General features: G+C 39.0%; 1 protein-coding gene across 2 annotated transcripts; it reads right to left on the minus strand.

Moving 5' to 3' along the window:
- Positions 1–319: 319 nt before the first annotated feature.
- FBXO28 (F-box protein 28) lies at positions 320–13,240 on the minus strand. 2 transcript variants are annotated; one of them, XM_086745222.1, is made up of 6 exons: positions 13,028–13,240; positions 6,988–7,097; positions 5,815–5,953; positions 3,126–3,321; positions 1,734–1,841; positions 320–1,247 (listed from the first exon to the last, which is right to left on the minus strand). In XM_086745222.1, the coding sequence occupies exons 1-6, from the start codon at positions 13,238–13,240 to the stop codon at positions 853–855; spliced, it is 1,161 nt and encodes a 386-aa protein (XP_086601348.1). In that variant the 3' UTR covers positions 320–852. The 2 variants fall into 2 exon arrangements, with proteins under 2 accessions (XP_086601348.1, XP_086601349.1); XM_086745223.1 differs by lacking the exon at positions 1,734–1,841.
- Between the last annotated feature and the right edge of the window lie 5,831 nt (positions 13,241–19,071).

The raw sequence follows: 19,071 nt of genomic DNA on the forward strand, positions 1-19,071 counted from the left end.
TTTACAGGCAGTGAAAGTGTCAGATAGTCTGGGTTCAAACTCTCCTTCGTAAGACCACCTCAGTGTAAGAAAGCAGTTGTGCTGAAAGCAGATGCTAAGTTATGGCTGAGGAACAAGGAAATTGCTTTACAGCAATTGCTCTCTCCCAGAGTTAAGAACAATTTCAGGCAAGTGCTTTTAGCAGGCTGACTAAACTGTACATGCATCTATCCATGCAAATGTAGAATATGGCTCCCAAGACCTAGAACCAGGGTGTGTGCATGTGAAGACTGGATAGAAGGCCCTTCCTTGTAAGTTTACAAAAATATATAGTCAATACTGTAGCTTAAGAAGTCAGTTTTACTCATTACAGAGGTCCTCGAAAAGTATTAACTACTTTTCAGACATTCCAGACAAGGTCACTTGTAACAAAAAAGGTCAAATTCTCTAAAACAAGATTTTAAAAGCAGATCTTTCCTTCAAGTGAACAGGACATCTGTTTTTACGCTTAACTTCTTAGTCAGTTAAGACTGAATTTATTTAAGATTTTATGTGAACATATGCATAAACACAAATAAGTTTACTTTAAACACATTTGCACAGAAAAAATGATTAACCCTTCAAAACATAACAGAGCAGGTCTTGTTAGTATGTATCTATTGCAAATCTTAAAGATTCTGTGCATTAGGCCCACCCATACAGAAAGCAGGGGAAAAGTCTCAATGAAAGAAAATTACTGTTCAGGTCTAAGTGGTGTTTTGAAGAGCCAGCAGCCTAAGTGACACCATGAAGCTAATCACAGTATCCACACAAGCAGACCTGCTTGGGCTACTAAAGCAGTGTATCCTCCTGAAGGTGTCATTTACTCCCAAGTTATTTTCTGTTCCGAAGACGTTTAGATTTCCTAGGACAGTCTGTGGATTCAACCACCTTCTTCCGTTTTCTAGAAGACTGTTCATTTGAGCCAGAACCTGAAGAATTTCCTACTGTACTCTCCATCACCTCTCGCAGCTTGCGTTCAAGCTCAGCTAATCGGGCATTCTGTTCACCTATGATTTGGGTTTGCTCTAGCAGTTTCTGATCTTGATCTTGGAGTTGTTTCTGTTGCTCTTGCACTTTGATGCGAAGCTCTGAGATTTCCCGCTTTAGTGCTGTCAAGCCCGTGCCATTCGCTTTTACTTGCTGCTGGAGTTTGGTGACCTCCTGTCTGGAAGGGTTCTGCTTGGAGAACAGCTGCATTGTTGTCAGTGCTGCAGAAGGCCCTGGAACTTCAGAGAAAACTGTGATTAATCCTCTACAACTTTAAGACAAAGGTAGAAATCGTGTCCCAGTTTTCGTATTTTGCTTATCCCTACTCCCCAAACATGAATCTCAATACTGGTTGCAAGTTATGTGAACATGTAAACAGATTTACTGTCATTTAAGTGTCTAAGAAGAGCATATGGTATCTCAGAGCACAACTAGTGCTTAGATTTCTCAGTAGTCTGGAAAGCTCATAATTCATATTCTGTATATATGACCCCCTCCTTTTGCTCTATCAAAATTTACATACAGATATGTTGTCATCTAGACTTAGTGTCACAGATGGTAAGTCAAAAACCCACATCATGTCTATAAATTACTTATTACAGAATAGTTATATTAAATAAAAATATTAAAATAGAGCAGTACAATTCTGCTGTCTTAGTTGTAGACAGCTGAAGTTCTAAAATTTTATGGTTTGGGGCTTAACAAGATATTTCAGTTTAACTTACTTTTTAGAAGAAAGGAATTTACTTTCCATGCTTCTTTAGAATCACTCTTCCTAAGTACTAAAACCATACTGGAATTTGAGCTTGGGAATGTTGATTTTAATAAAGTTCCTGCAAATCAAGGAGACTAACAGCTACTGTATAATTTCTTTCACTTTTTCTATCATAAAAAGATATCTATCACTTTTTCTATCATAAAAAGATATCTATCACTTTTTCTATCATAAAAAGATATCTATCACTTTTTCTATCATAAAAAGATATCTATCACTTTTTCTATCATTTTACTCTTCTAGCAATGCCGTGCAAGTAAGATGCAACCTTTTAGTGCTACAAAGACAGAACAGTCTGGAACAGCTAGAACAGTCATCCTCCTCCTCTTTTTTTTTTTTTTCCCCCTTTAAGATGCCAGCATGGCTACAGTTACGTGGCACTAAAGGGTGGCCATTAGATAGGTTATGCTCCTCCTTCAACACAAGATAGGCATTTTTATGCCACAAAGTCTTGACCTTGAAAAGCCAACTGGCATCAACTATGGTTTTAGGCAATAATTCCTCAACTAAGAGACTTGATGGAATTGAGGTATAATTAACAGGATATAATTAAGAGGTGGTATACACACTTACAGCTAAAAGGATGGACAGGACATACCAGAAACAACAAACAGCTCCTATGGTTAGCCTATTATTTTTGCTTAAGATGTAATAGATTTTTTATTAAGTTATCCTTTCAAAGAGTTAATTTCACAGTTCCTAAGAAGTGCAAAGATGTTCAGCACAGGGAAACCACCACAATTCTACTAACATTTTGCTTTTGGCCATTATATGAGGCAACTACCTTAGACTTTGGTTCACAAAAGTTCTGGAAAGTCTGACAAAATATATGAAGGGCCAGTTTGTTTATTTATACACTGTTATTTTAATTGTCTTTCACTATTACCCGTAAGTATTTTGCTTGTTAGTGTATACATTAGTGCCCCAGGAATGCAGAAAAGCACATATAAGTATGTTCTAGCTCTCTATGCACTACAACAGCTTTGGCCAATTCATTTGCTGATCATCCTAAAAATAAAAGGCATCAAGCTGTCATCTCATGTGCCAAATTTCAACCAAGTGCAGTGATAAAGTCTCATTCATTGGTGGCACAAAAGCGTTTGTTTAATGAATACACTCTATGCATAATTCTAACATACATTCAAGTGACTGTTCTTTTGGTAGTACAAAAGCCCCTTAAATTTCAAAGCAAATGAATTTCAGTTAGCATTCTTAAGAAACAAGTATCATCAATATTTATGTAAAAAGCTCACATTTAAGGGAGGGAGCTTTAAAAAGATACAGTGCCATGAATTTTTACAGAAAAACTAAGTAAAGCTTAACTATACATTGGAATTAATACCTGGGGCAGTTCCTATCAGACGTCCCGATACATCTGAACCAGGCATCTTTCTTTTCAGTATTGGAACAATCTTCTCATCAAAATATTCCATAGCCATGGAGGAAATGTCCCTTAGTTCTTGAAGAACTTCATGAGCTCTCTGAGGAGCTCTTGTAGAGTTTACATACCTTAGCACACGATAAATTTCATCTATTACCTAAAACATTTAAGAAGAATTAGGACTTTCTGATAAAGGCAAGATTATTTCAGATCATTCTAGAAGTGTTGGCATATTTGGGGCTTTTACTACATAACTATTGCATACCACTGTGTGTTTTAGTTCTAGATCAGCTTTTTGAAAGGCAATGCTGTTTGTGATATATCAGAGAAGCTATTCACTTGATCTATCACAACAACTCTCTTAAAACTCACAAAATGATGCTCATTGTGTGAAATTTTGTTTTACTATATCCATATTTGAGTTTTAAGTTATATAATCTATACTCAGCAGAGCATAACCATTTATTTTTTGATAACCTGAAGCAAAATATTCTAAGCCACACTGGAGAGCAGTCACCCCCCCAGCCAATTATGAGGATTATGAAACACATGAATGGAACAGCAAGAATTATCATTATGTCACTTTGAAGAGCTGTAACTACTTCCTTGAGTCCACTTGCATATACCCAAATATTGCAAATTCAGATTAAATCCAAAATATATTAATTTCTAAAACATCAATCCACTACTGATAGAGAACATAAGCACCCTCTTAACAGGTTTGACAAACAAGCCTTTTGGTTAGAAGCGATACAGAGAGATGAAAGGCGTCTTGCTAATCTACAAATTCTAGTCAGAGGCATGTCAGGATAGGAGTGCTGGTCTCTTGTTATCAAAACTACTAAGGTATTTTGCACAGGATCAAGAATGGTTGAAGAGTCTCCTGAAGAACACAGATCTTAAGGGCTTTAGAATCATCGGTGATACCGTTGCATCTTGTGTTTTAATAAAGGAAACTTAGCTAAAAAGTTGCAAAAGCTAGACAAGACTAAAGTGTCTCATCATGCAACAAGCTTACAGAAGACTTCTCTAATTTTACCCGCATTATATCCTGTTAGCAACAACATCCTCAAAGCATTCTACTGCCAACCTCAATATAAAATCTTGCAGCAGCACTCTGCTATCACCAGGAACCCTCACACAGCAAGCTGAACCTCAAGTCAGGATTCACATATTCTAACACAAATTAACTTCCTGACAATTTTGTGGCAGTTTCCTTCAAACAAAATTTCCTGAGGGCAGCAGGGCAGGTGGGGTTGAAACCACAGGCTGTAAGTGAACACTAAGCCTTGAATCTGCTTAATCAAAATAGGATTTTCCAGTGAACTGGTAACTGTGCTAAAGGGGAGCAGTGTTAGCAAGTTCATATGCTAACTAAATAATTATACTTTTTGGCTGTTATAGCAGAATACAAACAAGGTCCTTATGAGTCAGTGCCCACATGGAAAATGGCTGGCAAGCTCACTTGTTGAACTCCTGCACACCCAAGGTCTAGATTGCATATTGTCTTTCCATCTACTGTTGAAAAAAAGTAAGGCAACATTTCTTTCACGTACTCCATTTGCCATGTGAGTATCAAAGACTTAAGTTTATTTGACTTCATGTTCTATTACATTTTAAAAAATACATAGTATATATTAAAATATAATGTAAATTCAAGTAAGCATTAATATATCAAACTATAATGATTTAACTTAAAATTAGTTAAATATCAAGTCAACAAGAGCATACAGAAATCAAGTTACCTCTTCAAGATACAAATACATTTCATGCCGACAGCCTATCCTACTGCACTGAATGTTAAAATGCCTGCCATGCTTCACCTGTATCCAACAGCTAACTTTCCCATTCATCTCAGTGCATTCATCTCATCTCACATGGAAAGATCAATTAACAGAACAATAGGCTAATGTTCACAGATCGTGTTTCAACCCTGAGCTGTACCAGTCCTTCTCAGATCATGATTTTGTCAATTCCCCTGTGCTCTTCTGTTTTCACAGCTTATAAAACAGTGGTATCTCCAATGTACATCTCGCTTGCATAATTTATGTTTTATGTTGGGGTAGTATTCTGAAAAAAACAGAACTGTTCAGTAGTATTACTATTTAACACACTTATCTACATTTAAAACTAATTTCACCTACTATACAAAAACTCTGTAATACTGAACAGTCCTTCCACCTACTAAATAACTTAAATCAACTAACCTGAATTACTCAAACCCTTCAGAAAGGTGCCTGAAAATCTTCCTGATTTACTAAGTGCTTAGTGTTATACGTAGTCTAAGTTACTACATCTTCTGATGACATGGCCTCCAGCTGTTTTATACAATTAAAATTCAGAATTAAGCCCTACATATCACGTGTTTCTTGTTAAAGGTTATATAGGAGGTATATGCCACAAATCAAACATCAGAATTAAGAGACTCTAAGGGAAAAAGGAAAATAAGTTTAAAATAATAGCCTGGTTCATTCATTTCAGACTGCCTGTTATAGCAGAGTGTCTGCTTGTGTATTCATTTGCAAGTATCTGAAATAGAGTTTCAGTATGTGTATACATTATATAAATGTGTCCCAGCTGTCCCAGGTTAAGTTATACAATCATATTTTTTAAACAGATATACATTCACATAATATAGTCTACATTTTACCTTTCCAGGTATGAAGCAACAGAGATTGGAATCCACATACTTCATGAAAGTCATATTTAAGAGAGAGAGTCTCGTTTCTACAGCAGCAAGGATGTCTGCATGACGAGCTAATGAATGGTTTCTTCTTTCTGACTCCCGTCTAGAAGACAGATCATTAAGTGAAACTGATTTAACAATGAGTCAACAAAATTAAACTGTAACAATTGCTCAAGTTAATTTCACCCTTAAAACCCTCTGAGGTTTGAAAATGTAACCACTAACATTAGTTCTGTCTTTATGGATTAAAAAAACCACAACTGTTACAGAGTGACAACCAGCTAGTAATAGCATCCTATGCTTAGAAAACATTTGTTCTCTAAATAATTACTACATCTTATATGATCCATAAACTCTCTATGTAATTTAGGACTATTTAAAAACAAGCTTTCAGTACTAGCTAGCAGTTGACATTGAGTCAGTGTGAATATTTTTAGCCCCCCATATTCCTACAGTTAGTACTTAAATGAAATCAACATAAATTTAATACTTTAGCAGTGCTTGCTACAAAGTTTAGGTTGAGATATAAGCTCTTTTGACAAAGGATCTCTACAGTAAGTAGCATTTAGTTTCTTCACTCTGACTGGGAAATCTGATAGGACACAGCAGCAGCTGCACTTATTCACTGGGAAGAGCAGAAAAGACACTTCTTTAGTGAGAAACTAGCTCCCAGTAATACTCATGTGTGAACCCCACCCCCCTTTCCCCTTTTTAATCCTTGGCACTGAAAAACCTTGCTTTTTTTTTTTTTTAAGCAGAGTCATAGATAAATCATCAGTGAAGGCAGTCGGTCTTGAAAAGGAATGGCATTTATTAATTCCCAGGAGTCCTTGCTTGATTTGCCAGAAGAGTTGAGTAATACAGGACCCACTCTTCTTTTCTCTGTTTAAAATACCAGAGACATTTTCCAATATTCCAGTTTCTAGCATAAGACAACTTACATTCATCCACACCATTACTGTGTAACTAGATCTTAGGTTCAAGGTGCTTTTGGAAAAAAAATGAAATTAAAACAAATATGACTCAAATTTTCGAGATATGTTAAGTTGAATTAGCTAGCAAGAAATTCCTTTTCAATATTCTGCTTAAAAGAATCTAGCACATCTAGGTTTAATTACAGTTTTAACTGGTACATACCTTGGGAGCTGAGCTTTAACTTGCTTTTGACACAAGTTGTGGTATCTTTCCACTTTCAGAAATCCCTGATTTAACATCCGCTGGCAAACCAAGTCCATTCGCTTACAAACCTGTATTTAAGTAAAAAGAAAAACTTAAGGCTCCATTAAGGCCATATGTCACTTTTACTATTATTCATACTTGCTGGGTAGTAAAAGATTCTCTTACTAGTTTTTGCTCCATTTCAAGCAGCAGAAACTGCAGTTAGGCTTAAGGCATCACTATCTCTTAACAATGGTCATGATAATCCAAAAACGAGCAGCTATGTTCCACACAATTCAAAAATTAATCTCCTGATATTGCCTAGCAAGAGACAGAAGGCTGAATTCCACCCATATATAAACAGATACAATTTCCTCAGATTTTAATGCATGTTGCAAATGTCTGTGCCTGGCTTTCAGCTTGGCCTCCAGTGTGATTCTGGTAGATCACGTTAATATTTCGTAGTCTCAAAAAAGAAGCCTTTAAAAAACAAGAAACCATTACTGTTTTATTTCAGCACTTAAGGCTTATGTTTTTGAAGACAGCTACAATTAAATTCAAAAACTTATGCAATACAGTGCACATGAAGCAAGATTATTTTCTGTATTAAAATCTTTTCTTCTCTGTTTAACAGATTCCTTTATTTGCTACGTTGGATACCAATAGCTTCAATTTTTCCACAGGTTTAGGGAGAAAGGACATTAATAACTGCAGAAGATATAATAAACTGCTAAATTTAAACTTTCACAAAGTAACCAGTTACAAGACAAAGCCAACTAATACAAAGTTTAAAGTAGTTGCAATTCAGTTCTGAAGATGCAAGAGCATCCTTTTAAATTGTTTTGGGTTTCTTTTTGTACTAAAATGCACAATTCACACTGCAATCCCACTTTCCAACAGATTACCTTTGCCTGTTTGTTTTTTAACTAAACACTTCTTCCCTCCATACACTACTCATTGCATAATTTTAAAGTCTATGTAAGTTTATACCTTGAGGAAGAAGATTCTCACTTCGCCCAGAAAAGCCTGCAATTATTTTCTGTTTATATGCAACACACTACTTAAAGAAGTTCTACTTCCTATGAGTCTTCCTCTACTCGTAGCTAGTTTAAGTTCTGTAAGTAAGAACTGACTATTTTCAAACAGATCTGTATTAACAGACCATTAAGCAATTGCTGTCGATCTGTCCGTGCTCCTTTGTGTTAGATCTTCCTTGTTAACAAAGGAGAATGATCAGACAGGCTAACCACAGAGGTGCAGTCTCAGAACACTCTACTCCACATTCACTGAATCAGCTAACTCATTTCCAGCACGTAAGAAATAATGTTGGCCCTTCAACTACAGGAAGGATGAAACTGTCACGTTTCTTCTAAGATAGTAGCTGCATTAGTGATGCCCAGATCTGATACCATTTTTGAGTAGAAGACTTAACAGCTTACTTGTTCTAATGCTACCAAACCCCTGAACTAGGGATTAGTACCTGCACAGGGGCTATGTTAGCTATGCAATTATTCAGCACAAGAGAAAAACAATCGTAGATACATTATTCGCTACAAATTTAGAGGAAGCAGAGAGAGTTATTTTAACCATGTCCACACTGACATCTGGTGGCAGCAAGGACCTTTTCGTGTGCTGAAGCCCTCCCACATCCAAGATTAAGTTGCAATAGGTAACACGAACTGCACTAGATTTTTAAACACTGGATATTTAAAAATCTTACTCATTTGCCTACGCTACACAGCAGGAAGAATTATTTGCTCCAGTTTCTGGATATCACTCATACTTGTGCCAATAATCAGTCTAGAACCCAAGCACTGAGCAAATAACAAGTATAATCAGAAATCAGAAGCATTTGTCTGCAACTTATTTTACCAACCATCTCTTAATTCTCAGCTGGTTTCTGATGTCACCATTTAAAACTATATGGCAGCTGTACTTATAGGAACAATATACCTCTTTTAGACTGCATAGTCAGCAGTCACATACAAAGTAGCATTATTACACCTTTACGTATTCATATTAATCCAAGACAGTTTGATACTAGCTATTCAATGGACCAGAAGAAAGTAAAAAGTTAAATTCACTCATACTTGTATTTGCAAATGTTTGTGAATATTTTCTCGTTCTAGCCATAAAGCAGAAAGAGCCCAAGTTTCCTCAAATGTCAGGTCTGACCAGACACTGTGTTCAAATTTCAGTGTCAGAAAGTTATTCCAAGTCCATGTGAAAATGAGAGTGAGAAGGTGGTTGTTTCTCAGCATGCTGACTCATATGCAATAACAGCTTATATGAAAGAACTGATTTTCTACTTCATTTGTAAACAAACTAAACTGACATAATCTACTAAATGACTACTACCAGCTTCCTTTCCTCAAGCACGTCTTATTTCTTCCAAGCTTCACTAACAGATAACCAGTGTCAAAACAGAGATAAAAATATCCTAAAGTATTTAGATTCAATATATGTTCTTTTTCTTAGAGGCTACACAGGCACCATGTTTCATAATGCATTTCTAGGGTAAAGTATAAGTGACAAAATGTTGATGACTTCAGCAAAAAGCTTTAAAATAGAAATGCCTCTAAATACAGATTTCCTGAAACTGTGGGAAGATTAAAGCCATGCTGTCCAAAGGCTATCAGTCCTTATTTGTGCTGTGCAGAAAATAAACACAAGTTTACTGCAGAATCTAAGATACTTCTGACATGTGTCAGAATCCAAGATAACCTTCTCTTCAAGAGTGCTCATGGAAGGAGGTTATGGATTGTTTGTTTTTAATCACACTTACTGTAGTAATAGTCTGAATGGAAGTGCATTTCCAAGTTCAGACATGTGAGTGAAAAGAAATTAAAATACAAGAATGTCATTATTATCCCACCCAGGTAAAAATTCCAAAGCTTCTGTAAGTCATTAAAAAAATAACGCAAAAAGAAGCCTTCAAAAGCTGGAAGATGGCTAGCATGCATATTAGGCTGCAGCTTGCCCAGAACATTACAGCTTCAGACATAATGATCTTCTGGATTTTCTGTGTTTCTCTTATGATGACATATCAGAGGAAGCAGATGAAGTAAATACTCAAAAGGGCTGAATGCAAAATGCTGCTGCTTTTCCTCTCATTCACTTTATCTAAACAAAAGTTTGAGAACTCAGGATTTGCACTGAGGCATAATTTCAGACAAGATTGCATTCTAAATACCTATTGTTTAGTCTCCACTACTTTAGATTTACTTCTCTGCTTAACCAGTAGGTGCTTCATTTATGCTTTTAAATGTCATAATACCAGGAATAGCAGAAAGCATTATGATCAGGAAAGCAAGTGCTTCTTTGCACAATGAGGGGCCCACGGTTTTGCCTTGCCTGATGGCTGGCAATCATCATAAGCAGGAAACATTCTTTACCTCATTCTTTGGTGACAAAAAAAAAAAAAACCTATGGATCTTAAGCCTTAGACTATGCTCCTCATTATGTTCTATATAAAAATACAGTTTCCTATCTCTATTTTAATCTGAAAACTTGCTGTTGTTCTATGTCCTACCAGTGAACTCCTTAGACTGTTTTCTCGTACATACTTTAGATCCAACACCAGTTCAACACAAAAGATTTATTTTTTTTGGTTTTGGATCAGTGAGCTAAGGTGATCCAGAAAAAGAAAGAGATAAGGACACACATTTCCTTCAATGCTGAGATCCAGAGAATGCATCAAAGTGATCAGTTTAGGGAATCCACATTTTTTGTCTACACATGTATGATCAAACTTTGTTTAGGACGATTGATGTCCTGGGTCATATCTTCCTACCTTCATTATGATGCTTTATCCCACAGAATACCACATTCTAAGGGCTTAAAAAGGGTGCTTTTGGGCATGCATTTTTAATATGCAGGAGACCTAAGCAATTTAATCCCTGTAATTCAATTAATGTTGTCCTGCAATCTATCTTTCGCAGAATACTACTCATTATAAGATACATCCATTCATCTTTGATAAGCAGCTCAAGTCAGTTCTCATAAAGGAGAAAAAAAATTACTGTTTGTGCAAGACAGATCTTAGAGCAGGAATATAAAAGTGTCTCCCAAAGATGCTTGTAGCCTTTAAAAATCAGGAAGTGATGAAATTTCATTATTAATTTATGCCAAGGCATTTTTATTTTTAGAGACCACCATAATTGTCCATTAACAACATCTGGAGTTACGTAAAACATCGAGTCTCGTCCTCTCTGTTTATAGCTTTCAGTGAATTGCCAGAACACCTTTAGTTCTGAACAGCAATCCAAAAGACTTAGCTGATCAAACCTATGTGCTTATGAGCTACACTTTTGACTAAGTTAAACTAAAAGGGCTTTGATTCTTTACATTAGTGCTGGATAACAAAGACAAGTGTACTTTCTTCTCAGAGGAATGCTCATAATGCCTTCTGATGTGCTTAAGGGAACAGTAAGGAATTTGATGGAGTTAAGTTTATTGGCTGTCACTGACTCAAAAGTTGAAAGTACCAACTGGATAGTTTCCTTCATTTTACATCTAGTATTGTTTCATGTGTCTGTCAAAGTTGATATTTATGCAGCCTGGTTTTGCATATTTCTGAAACTTCTGAAAGGGGCATTCTTCTTCCAGAAAAATAAACCTGTAGGTACTACGTAAGAGAGCATAAGTGTCACACTTTACTTCTTAAGTTGCACAGTGAGTTAAACAGCTGGTTAAGTCCTTACACCATCTTTCCTATTCTGAACTTCACTGCTTACAAACATTAACTTAGCCCTAGAGAAAGAAAAAGCCTTCTATTGACTTCTGTAGCTCCCATGGGTACTACCATTTAGAATGAAATGGGAAATAGGAATAATTGCATTTATAATGCAATGGGAAAGTTGCAGCAAAGGGCTGTGTCTAGCATTGCAATACAGACCATGCAGCACTAAGCATACCCAAACTGTGTATGTATTTCTCTTCCCTTCATTCAAACTGTAAGTACTCAAAAGCAGAGACTGCAATTCAAAAAGGCAGTACTACATCTTTTTCATAGATCCATTACCTACTCTCACAGAAGAAGCAAAAGTCTTCAGAAGACTAGCAGCATGCTGGAAACGTTTAGGTGCTGGCGCAGCATCAATAAGAACAGATTTTCTGCCAGAAGAGCCTTGAGTTTAAAGTTACAGTCAGGATGCAACACTTCAGGTTGCTGATCCAGAACGCATGCAGTCTGATTTTCTGCAGAAATACGCTTCTAATATTATCCAATGTACACTAATAGAGTTCTTGGGTTACATAAGCTAGGTGTTAATTCCCTCACTATTATTCCATTTATGACCTCATAAGAAATTCAGTAAGATAGCAGCTTATCATATTATGTCATAGTTTACATCAGGCTCCTTATGCTGTCAGTTAAGGATTGATATGCCTTGATCTCCTCACTGACAGCTGCACATTTTTTGGCATCATAGAGTTCAGAAGTAGAGGTGATATCTTTTATTAGATCTACTACTACAGCTGGAAGAAGCAGGCAGCCATTCAGGCAGACAAGGGCTTTCCTACAACATCTTTTTTGCCCCACATTTCTTTCTAGATAGGGTAGGGTCCCTGGAGCAGCAGCAGCAGGCTCACGGTCTCCTACACTTGCAGACTTAAGCTTTATAAGTAAAAAGAAATACACATATGAGACACAATGGACTGCCCTCCCCACCCTCCCCCCCCCCAAGGAAGGCAGTCACCAGGAAAAATAAGCCTCCAGCAGCCCAGTAATTTCTTATAGAGGACAAACGGAACAGAAGAAGTAAGAGACAGTAAGAGACCTTTAGGAAGGCGTGTATGGAGGCACACCTCTACGTGCCCGTATCGAGGCTCGGGGGCGGCTGGGGAGAAGGGAGCAAACCCCAATCCCGCCCCATCCCCAGCCAGAGCAGCAGCCCGGCGGGGGGCGGCAGGGGCTGCCGCCACCTCCTCCCAGCGCTGCTCCCGCCCCGGGTCCCGGCCGCAGCAGGGCTCCTCGCTCGCCTGCCCCGCCGCCTCTCCTCCCCTCCCCGGCCCCTACCAGGCGGAGCTGGCTCGTCTCATCGTAGGACAGGAAGCTGAGGATGCTCTCGATGGCCACGATGGGCAGCCCCATGAGCGTGTTGCTCTGAGGCGGCGGCTCCAAGGGCGCCAGAGCCTCGGGAGACTCCGAAACCGGGGGCGGGGAGAGCCGCGCCGAGCCCAGGGCGCCGCCTTCCCCATCCGACAGCAGCCGCTCCTCCGGCGCCGCCATCTTGCAGCCCGTCCTTCCTCCACTGAGGGAGGGGAGTGAGTCTTTCTGTGACGACACTTCCGCCCCCGGTCGAGACAGTCGAAGCGCCCCCCCCCCCCCCGCCCAGCCGTTTGGGGGCGGCCGTTGGCTGTTCCTCGGCGTCCCCGCCCCGGCAGCGCCCCCGGCAGTGCCACCCCGCCCGTAGGCAGAGCCTTCAGCTCGGCGGGGTGGGGCCCCGAGGCCCGGTGGAGGCCGCTCGGAGTTCCGTCTGCCAAATGCTGGGCACCCCACCTGCGGCGGGTTTAAAGCAAGCGCGTGGAAATAAATGTGCCGTATGTGTAACAGAAGCGTGAGGCTCATGGTCGGTGGTCGTGGTGAAGGTTAAAGGCTCCAGCCGGGTTTGATCAGGGTGCCTGGGGAAAGACCACCGCATGCCTGGTGCACTCCTTCCACGAGGAACATAAGGAACCGCTACTGGCTGTGGTTGGAAATGGCACCCAGAGCTGCCTACGCCAGCAGCCTGACCCCACAAAACTGGTTTTATTGCACACTAGACTTACGTGGGTCACTGCAAAGCTATGGGGCTTTTATTTTCCGCTCTGGAGAGGAAAAGGTACAGGAGTAAGGCGGTCGAGGAGGCTGCAGAAGCTCACAGAGATGTAGGCTATCCAGAACTGGAAGGGATCCACGGAGTCAAGCAGGCCTGTTCCTCACCCCACACATGGCAACCTAAAAGTTAAACCATATATATATGTATATCTCCGTGTGTATATATGCCTCTTGAATGCTGACTGGCTTGAGGCCATGACCCCTTCCCTGGGGAGCTCACTCTCGTGCCGGACCACCTTCTCTGGGAGAAGCTTTTCCCTAATACCCAATCTGAACGTCCCCTGAGGCCACCATCCCCTTGCACCCTGAGGCCGGACACTGGAGAGGGGAGATCAGCACCTCCATCTCCTGAGGAAACTGTGTGAGAAGGACCTCCAAAAACTTCATCGCTGCTGTTGCTCAGGAGTAGGACAGTATTCCCCTCCAGCTGCAGGAATGGTACCAGCTGCACAGGCAGAGCGGACCCCCAGGAAAGTACAGTTGAGTTACAGTGAGGCAGCTACAGGACAGAAAACTACCTCTGTAGCTTGTAAGCAAGGTACAATTACGTAATTCTTACTGATTTAATCTTGGTCTTTCTATTCTATGTATAGACAGAGGAGCACCCCCGTTTTGTGTCCAACCTGGGCCTACCTGGCCAGGATGCACAGCGGGAGCCGGAGTGATCAGTAGGTGTGCAGATGTTATTGAGGAGGCAAACCAAATTCTGCTCCTTTATTTGCCTTTAATCCCATTTATTAGAGCAGGATGTAGTATCTAGAGCAGCAAGGGATGCGCCCAAGGGCTGTTTCTAGAACATTCCCTGGTGCTTCTGAGTGTGGTCATGGACACTTACACTGTAGTTTCACAACCATTTTAGCCCGATGGAACTTGACACAGCCATTGAAAATTATGGTACCAGTCTCCTCTCTGCCTTCAGCTGCTGTTGCTGCTTTTTTCATATCAGTAGCATTCAGTGTACGTGTTTGTCCGGGGAACTGGTGCTGCCGAAGACTGACTTGCCAAAGAAAATCGCTGTCTGAATGCCAGAAGTGATGGTAGCAAAGCGTATGGGAAAATGCCATAAAATGTTTGGGGAGAATGGGACCACTCGTTGCAGTACCTGCACCAAGGTAGTACAGCTTAAGATACTGCAAGACTAAGGAATTAGCTGCCTGCAGCAACCCTGTAAATTTTTTTCAGCAATGCTTCTTCTCTTTAAAGGTTTGTCTTAACCCATTTCTTTAATGTGTAACTTCCCCTTTCCTCAGAAACTCACTTGCAACCTCTTTCTTAAAATAAAAAAATTGCAATTGGAAAAGAATTATCTTGTAAGCAGGGCAAATGCAAGGGTAAGCCTTTATGTATGTCATCCTAATGGCACTCTAAAAACGTGCACTGAAATTAATATTTCCTTTTTGGGAGCAGAACACTGTGTGCCTTGTACGGATTTGGAAGTGTTTTGCTCCCCCCACCCCTCAACTCATCAATGCCGCTGTAAAATGATCTGGCTATCTCAGAACAAGAGTTTTATTCTTGTGCATGATTTTAGGACCTGATCTCCTTTCACATGCACACTCAGCAGTTTAAAACACACTTGGGAGAATTCTTTATAAACTTGTGACTTGGCACAGGAAGTTTGGGCTGGCAGTCCATTAACACTTTAAAAGCAAGTATTTTTTTTTCATCCTACCTAAGCATATATAATTTAAGACCCTTTCAAGAATGCTTTTTTTTTTGTGTTGTCATATAATTTGAACAATTTGAGTTTTTAAGATACAGCTTTATGTTTAATAAATGTAAGCTGTATGTTTTGAATGTTTATTATATTACTAAGTAGAATACATTACTAATATGTACAATATATACTTTATATTAACTACAACTATATAAATAGCTTTATAGTTAATAAGTCTGCTTCAGTAAGTAGGCTAGTTCTGCTGCCTTCCGGGTTCTGATTCACATCCTCTTCCCTGATGTATCTTATGTCATTTTTCTGAGCATGGATCACTTTGCATTAATTTGAAAAAATGCACACACTTTCACAAAATCCCCATCACAGATTCCCTAGGGGTTTAACTTTTCAGTTACTATGGAATAGTGTGAAGCTAGACAACTTGATAATACTTTCTGAAATGGATGAAATGGTTATGTAGAGTCTATTGCCTGTCAAGTAACATGCAAACATTTTGTCAATATTTTACAGCTCATGCAGGATACATACCTCATTTGCCTTATTTGGATTACCACTCATTTAGATTTCTGCAATGCTTGTAAGATTTAAAAAATCTTGAAATAGCCTTAGTTTTGATTATACCATGTTAGAATAAAAAGCATAGTTGGACTGAAATTTTGGAAATGTCTCAGTGACTCACAAGAAGGATGTTAGGGGAAATGTATTGTTTTGCCCTTTTAAGCAAAAAATACTGTTTTTTAAAAAATATATTTATTTTTTATTAATCATACTCCCAACTGATTTGAGTGTGGTCTGTTGAGGACAGCAGGGACTGTGACATGGTGGAATATTTTGTTTGGGCTTTGTGTGGAAGCAAGCAACGCCAAGAGCTGCGATGAAGAGGAAGGAGCCTGGCTCAAATACAAGGAAAGCTGTAACTATTAAATGTGAGAAAGGAGAAGAAATTCAGGAAAGGGGAGAAAGAGAGAGTGAGAAGCAGGAGCTAACAAGCAGGCATCTGGGAAGACAGGGCTGGAGGAAAAAATCTAGCAGCAGGTGTTGGAGGTGAAGAAAGGTGTGTAACTAGGTCAAGAACTGCCATGTTAATGAGGCATATAGGAGCAAAGAGGAGTAATGTGCTCAAAAACTGAGAATAAGAGCAGAAGTTGGGTGGGAGGAGAACAGATTTGTTTTATTAAGTTAGTGTAATCAATAGAAAAATAGAAAATGCCTTTCCACATGGCGTGTTTTCGTCTCTGTGGTGGCAGCAGTTTGCTCACTTTATGAATATTAAGGATTTTCTTAAGAAAAATTTGAAACAAGTCTGGTATATTCACACAGCTATATTTTAATTCAAGCTGCTGGACATTGAGGTGGAGTAAAGTCTTTCTTGATGAAGTTTTTTTTTTTTTACAAGGCATTAAAAAAGAAATGGGAAAAAAAAGTCATTTTAAAATTTCCTTTTAGAATGTTCTTAACAAATATAGACAGGAGTATAAATTTGCAGAGATTCATGTTTTGCAGCCGAGACTTTTAATCCATTGGTAGGTAACTTAGCAATTATTGCCTTGTGGAGTTAGCTTCAGGTATGAATGTAATCCTAGTTTAATTAAATCAATAGAAATATTTAAGTGGATCCTTTGTAGTTTAACCAGTTTGAGGCCCAGTAGTGCTGCATGTTGCATAAAACGCTGGTTAAGAAGCTGCCTCTAAAATCTACATCCACCTTGTAATTTATTTGTAATACTGTACATTAAGTATCTGATAATAATCAGAAGCTGAAGTTGAGAGGCAGAAGAACGTGATGTTCCCTGGGAAATGAGAGGTTGAAGCAAAAGAAAAACAGGCAGAAGACAAGATGAAAGAAAATGCAGCCTCTGTAGATTTTTCTTAGCTAAATGGGGACCAGACTAATCTTGGTAGTTTTTGTAGGCTAGGAGTGTTGCACGGTCTAGCTTTCATTAACTGTGTTCTTTTTTAAATTTCAAGGAAACGTTTAAATAAAAGTATTTTCAAATCCACAAAAAGTCAGAGTTTGTTAACATGTAAAATATTAATTGGGTAAACTGATGTACTTGAGGGATTAAAAGGACTAGGGTTCCGACAAATAACCTTTCTATTTTCCTGGAGTCATAATACCTTACCTGAAAGAGAACTGCAGAATCAGGTACTGGATAGCATGTTCTCTTAGTCAGGTTACATATCCTCACACAGCTGTGCTCAGAATTAACCTCGGTGAAAAAGCTTATATAAACAAAAAGGAGGTTTTAATTAGATTACATGACTTTTGATGATTCTCTGTATTGTTTTCTTGTAGGGTGTTTGCAAGCCCTAGGATGGAGAATCAGTTTCTACCATAAGAATGGACTCAGTTTTGATGTAAGTTCCAAGGAATTCCTTTGATTTTAGTATATTACCGCATATTTACACTTTATTTATGATAAAGATAATTCGGTGAAGGCATCAGTAATATCTCTCTGTGTCTCATCAATTCAGCTTAGTGAAGCATCACTGACATGACAAACTGCCCTAATAATGTTGATATGTAAGAAAAAGACAGCTCTCAAAGTGTCTGTTGTAGCTTATAGACCCCGTACCTGTGTCTGCCAGGGTTATCTAAAGCAGAGTTTGATTTGCTGAGGCGTAAGATGATAGCTCTATGTGAGAGGGTGCAAAGAAAATACGTAAATTAACCAGGAGAATACATTAACAAAGACGTGGTCTGCTCAGTCCTGCAGTTACTTTAGAAAAAAGAAATTGTGGAGGGCCTGATCTTGAATTAATTTTGTGTTTTCTGAAATCCTCCTAGTTTCATTCTCTCTTGACTCCAGAGGGACTGCTAGCATGAGCTAAGGCTGGCTTCTTGGCAGCTGAGAAATACAGATGAGGCAACAGTAAAATGGCAGTGTTAATTTAACTCTACATTCTCTAAACATCCAGCTGGGATGAAGGTTCAGCATCACTGTGCAGCCAATCAATGTTTTACGGTTTCTGGCAAGGAATGAGATTTTGATCACAGAATTCCTGTTTGCAACAGCTGATTATATATGTGCTTAACAAGCATATTATTTAGTTCCTTCCCTGTTCTTCTTCACTGACCAACTCCTTTATGGGACTGGGTGAGCGGCTGCAGGGAGATCTGGCTTTTTCGCGTTGCCGTAATTGCCTTAAACAGATGGGTTTTTATAGGGGGTCTTCTGCCAGGATCTGTGCTGAGATAAATTGACAGGGATCCAGAGTGGCTGTAGCGAATATAATTTAGTTATTGAGAAGAATGGCAGCTGTGTATGATGCATACCAAACACTTATTTGTGCTAGCCTACATTTTGTTCTAATATGCTGGGGATTAATGGAACAGGGAGTTTATTTCTTCCCTCTTTAAGACTTGCTTCAGCTGGCTGCTTGTTGTATTACCTGTGGGAAAAAAGAATCTGAATTTAAGTTATATGGAAAAATAATTTTGAATGAGGAAATTAGGATTTTATTCTAGCAAGTAACTTGAGAAGTTGGAGAAGATTTAGTTTACTGAAGTTAAATAATTCCGCATTGATCTGGAATAAATGGAAGACTTGTTTACTGTGAGTCATGC

The sequence above is a fragment of the Chlamydotis macqueenii genome, chromosome 3 (assembly GCF_036417535.1).
Source record: "Chlamydotis macqueenii isolate bChlMac1 chromosome 3, bChlMac1.mat, whole genome shotgun sequence".
Lineage (NCBI taxonomy): Eukaryota > Metazoa > Chordata > Aves > Otidiformes > Otididae > Chlamydotis > Chlamydotis macqueenii.

Coding starts and splice junctions, on each gene's coding strand:
- FBXO28 (XM_086745222.1), bottom strand. CDS start 13,240: ATGGCGGCGCCGGAGGAGCGGCTGCTGTCGGATGGGGAAGGCGGCGCC. Junction 7,098..13,027: donor AGACGAGCCAGCTCCGCCTG/GTAGGGGCCGGG, acceptor ACTTAAATACAG/GTTTGTAAGCGAATGGACTT. Junction 1,842..3,125: donor TCTGATAGGAACTGCCCCAG/GTATTAATTCCA, acceptor CTTGATTTGCAG/GAACTTTATTAAAATCAACA.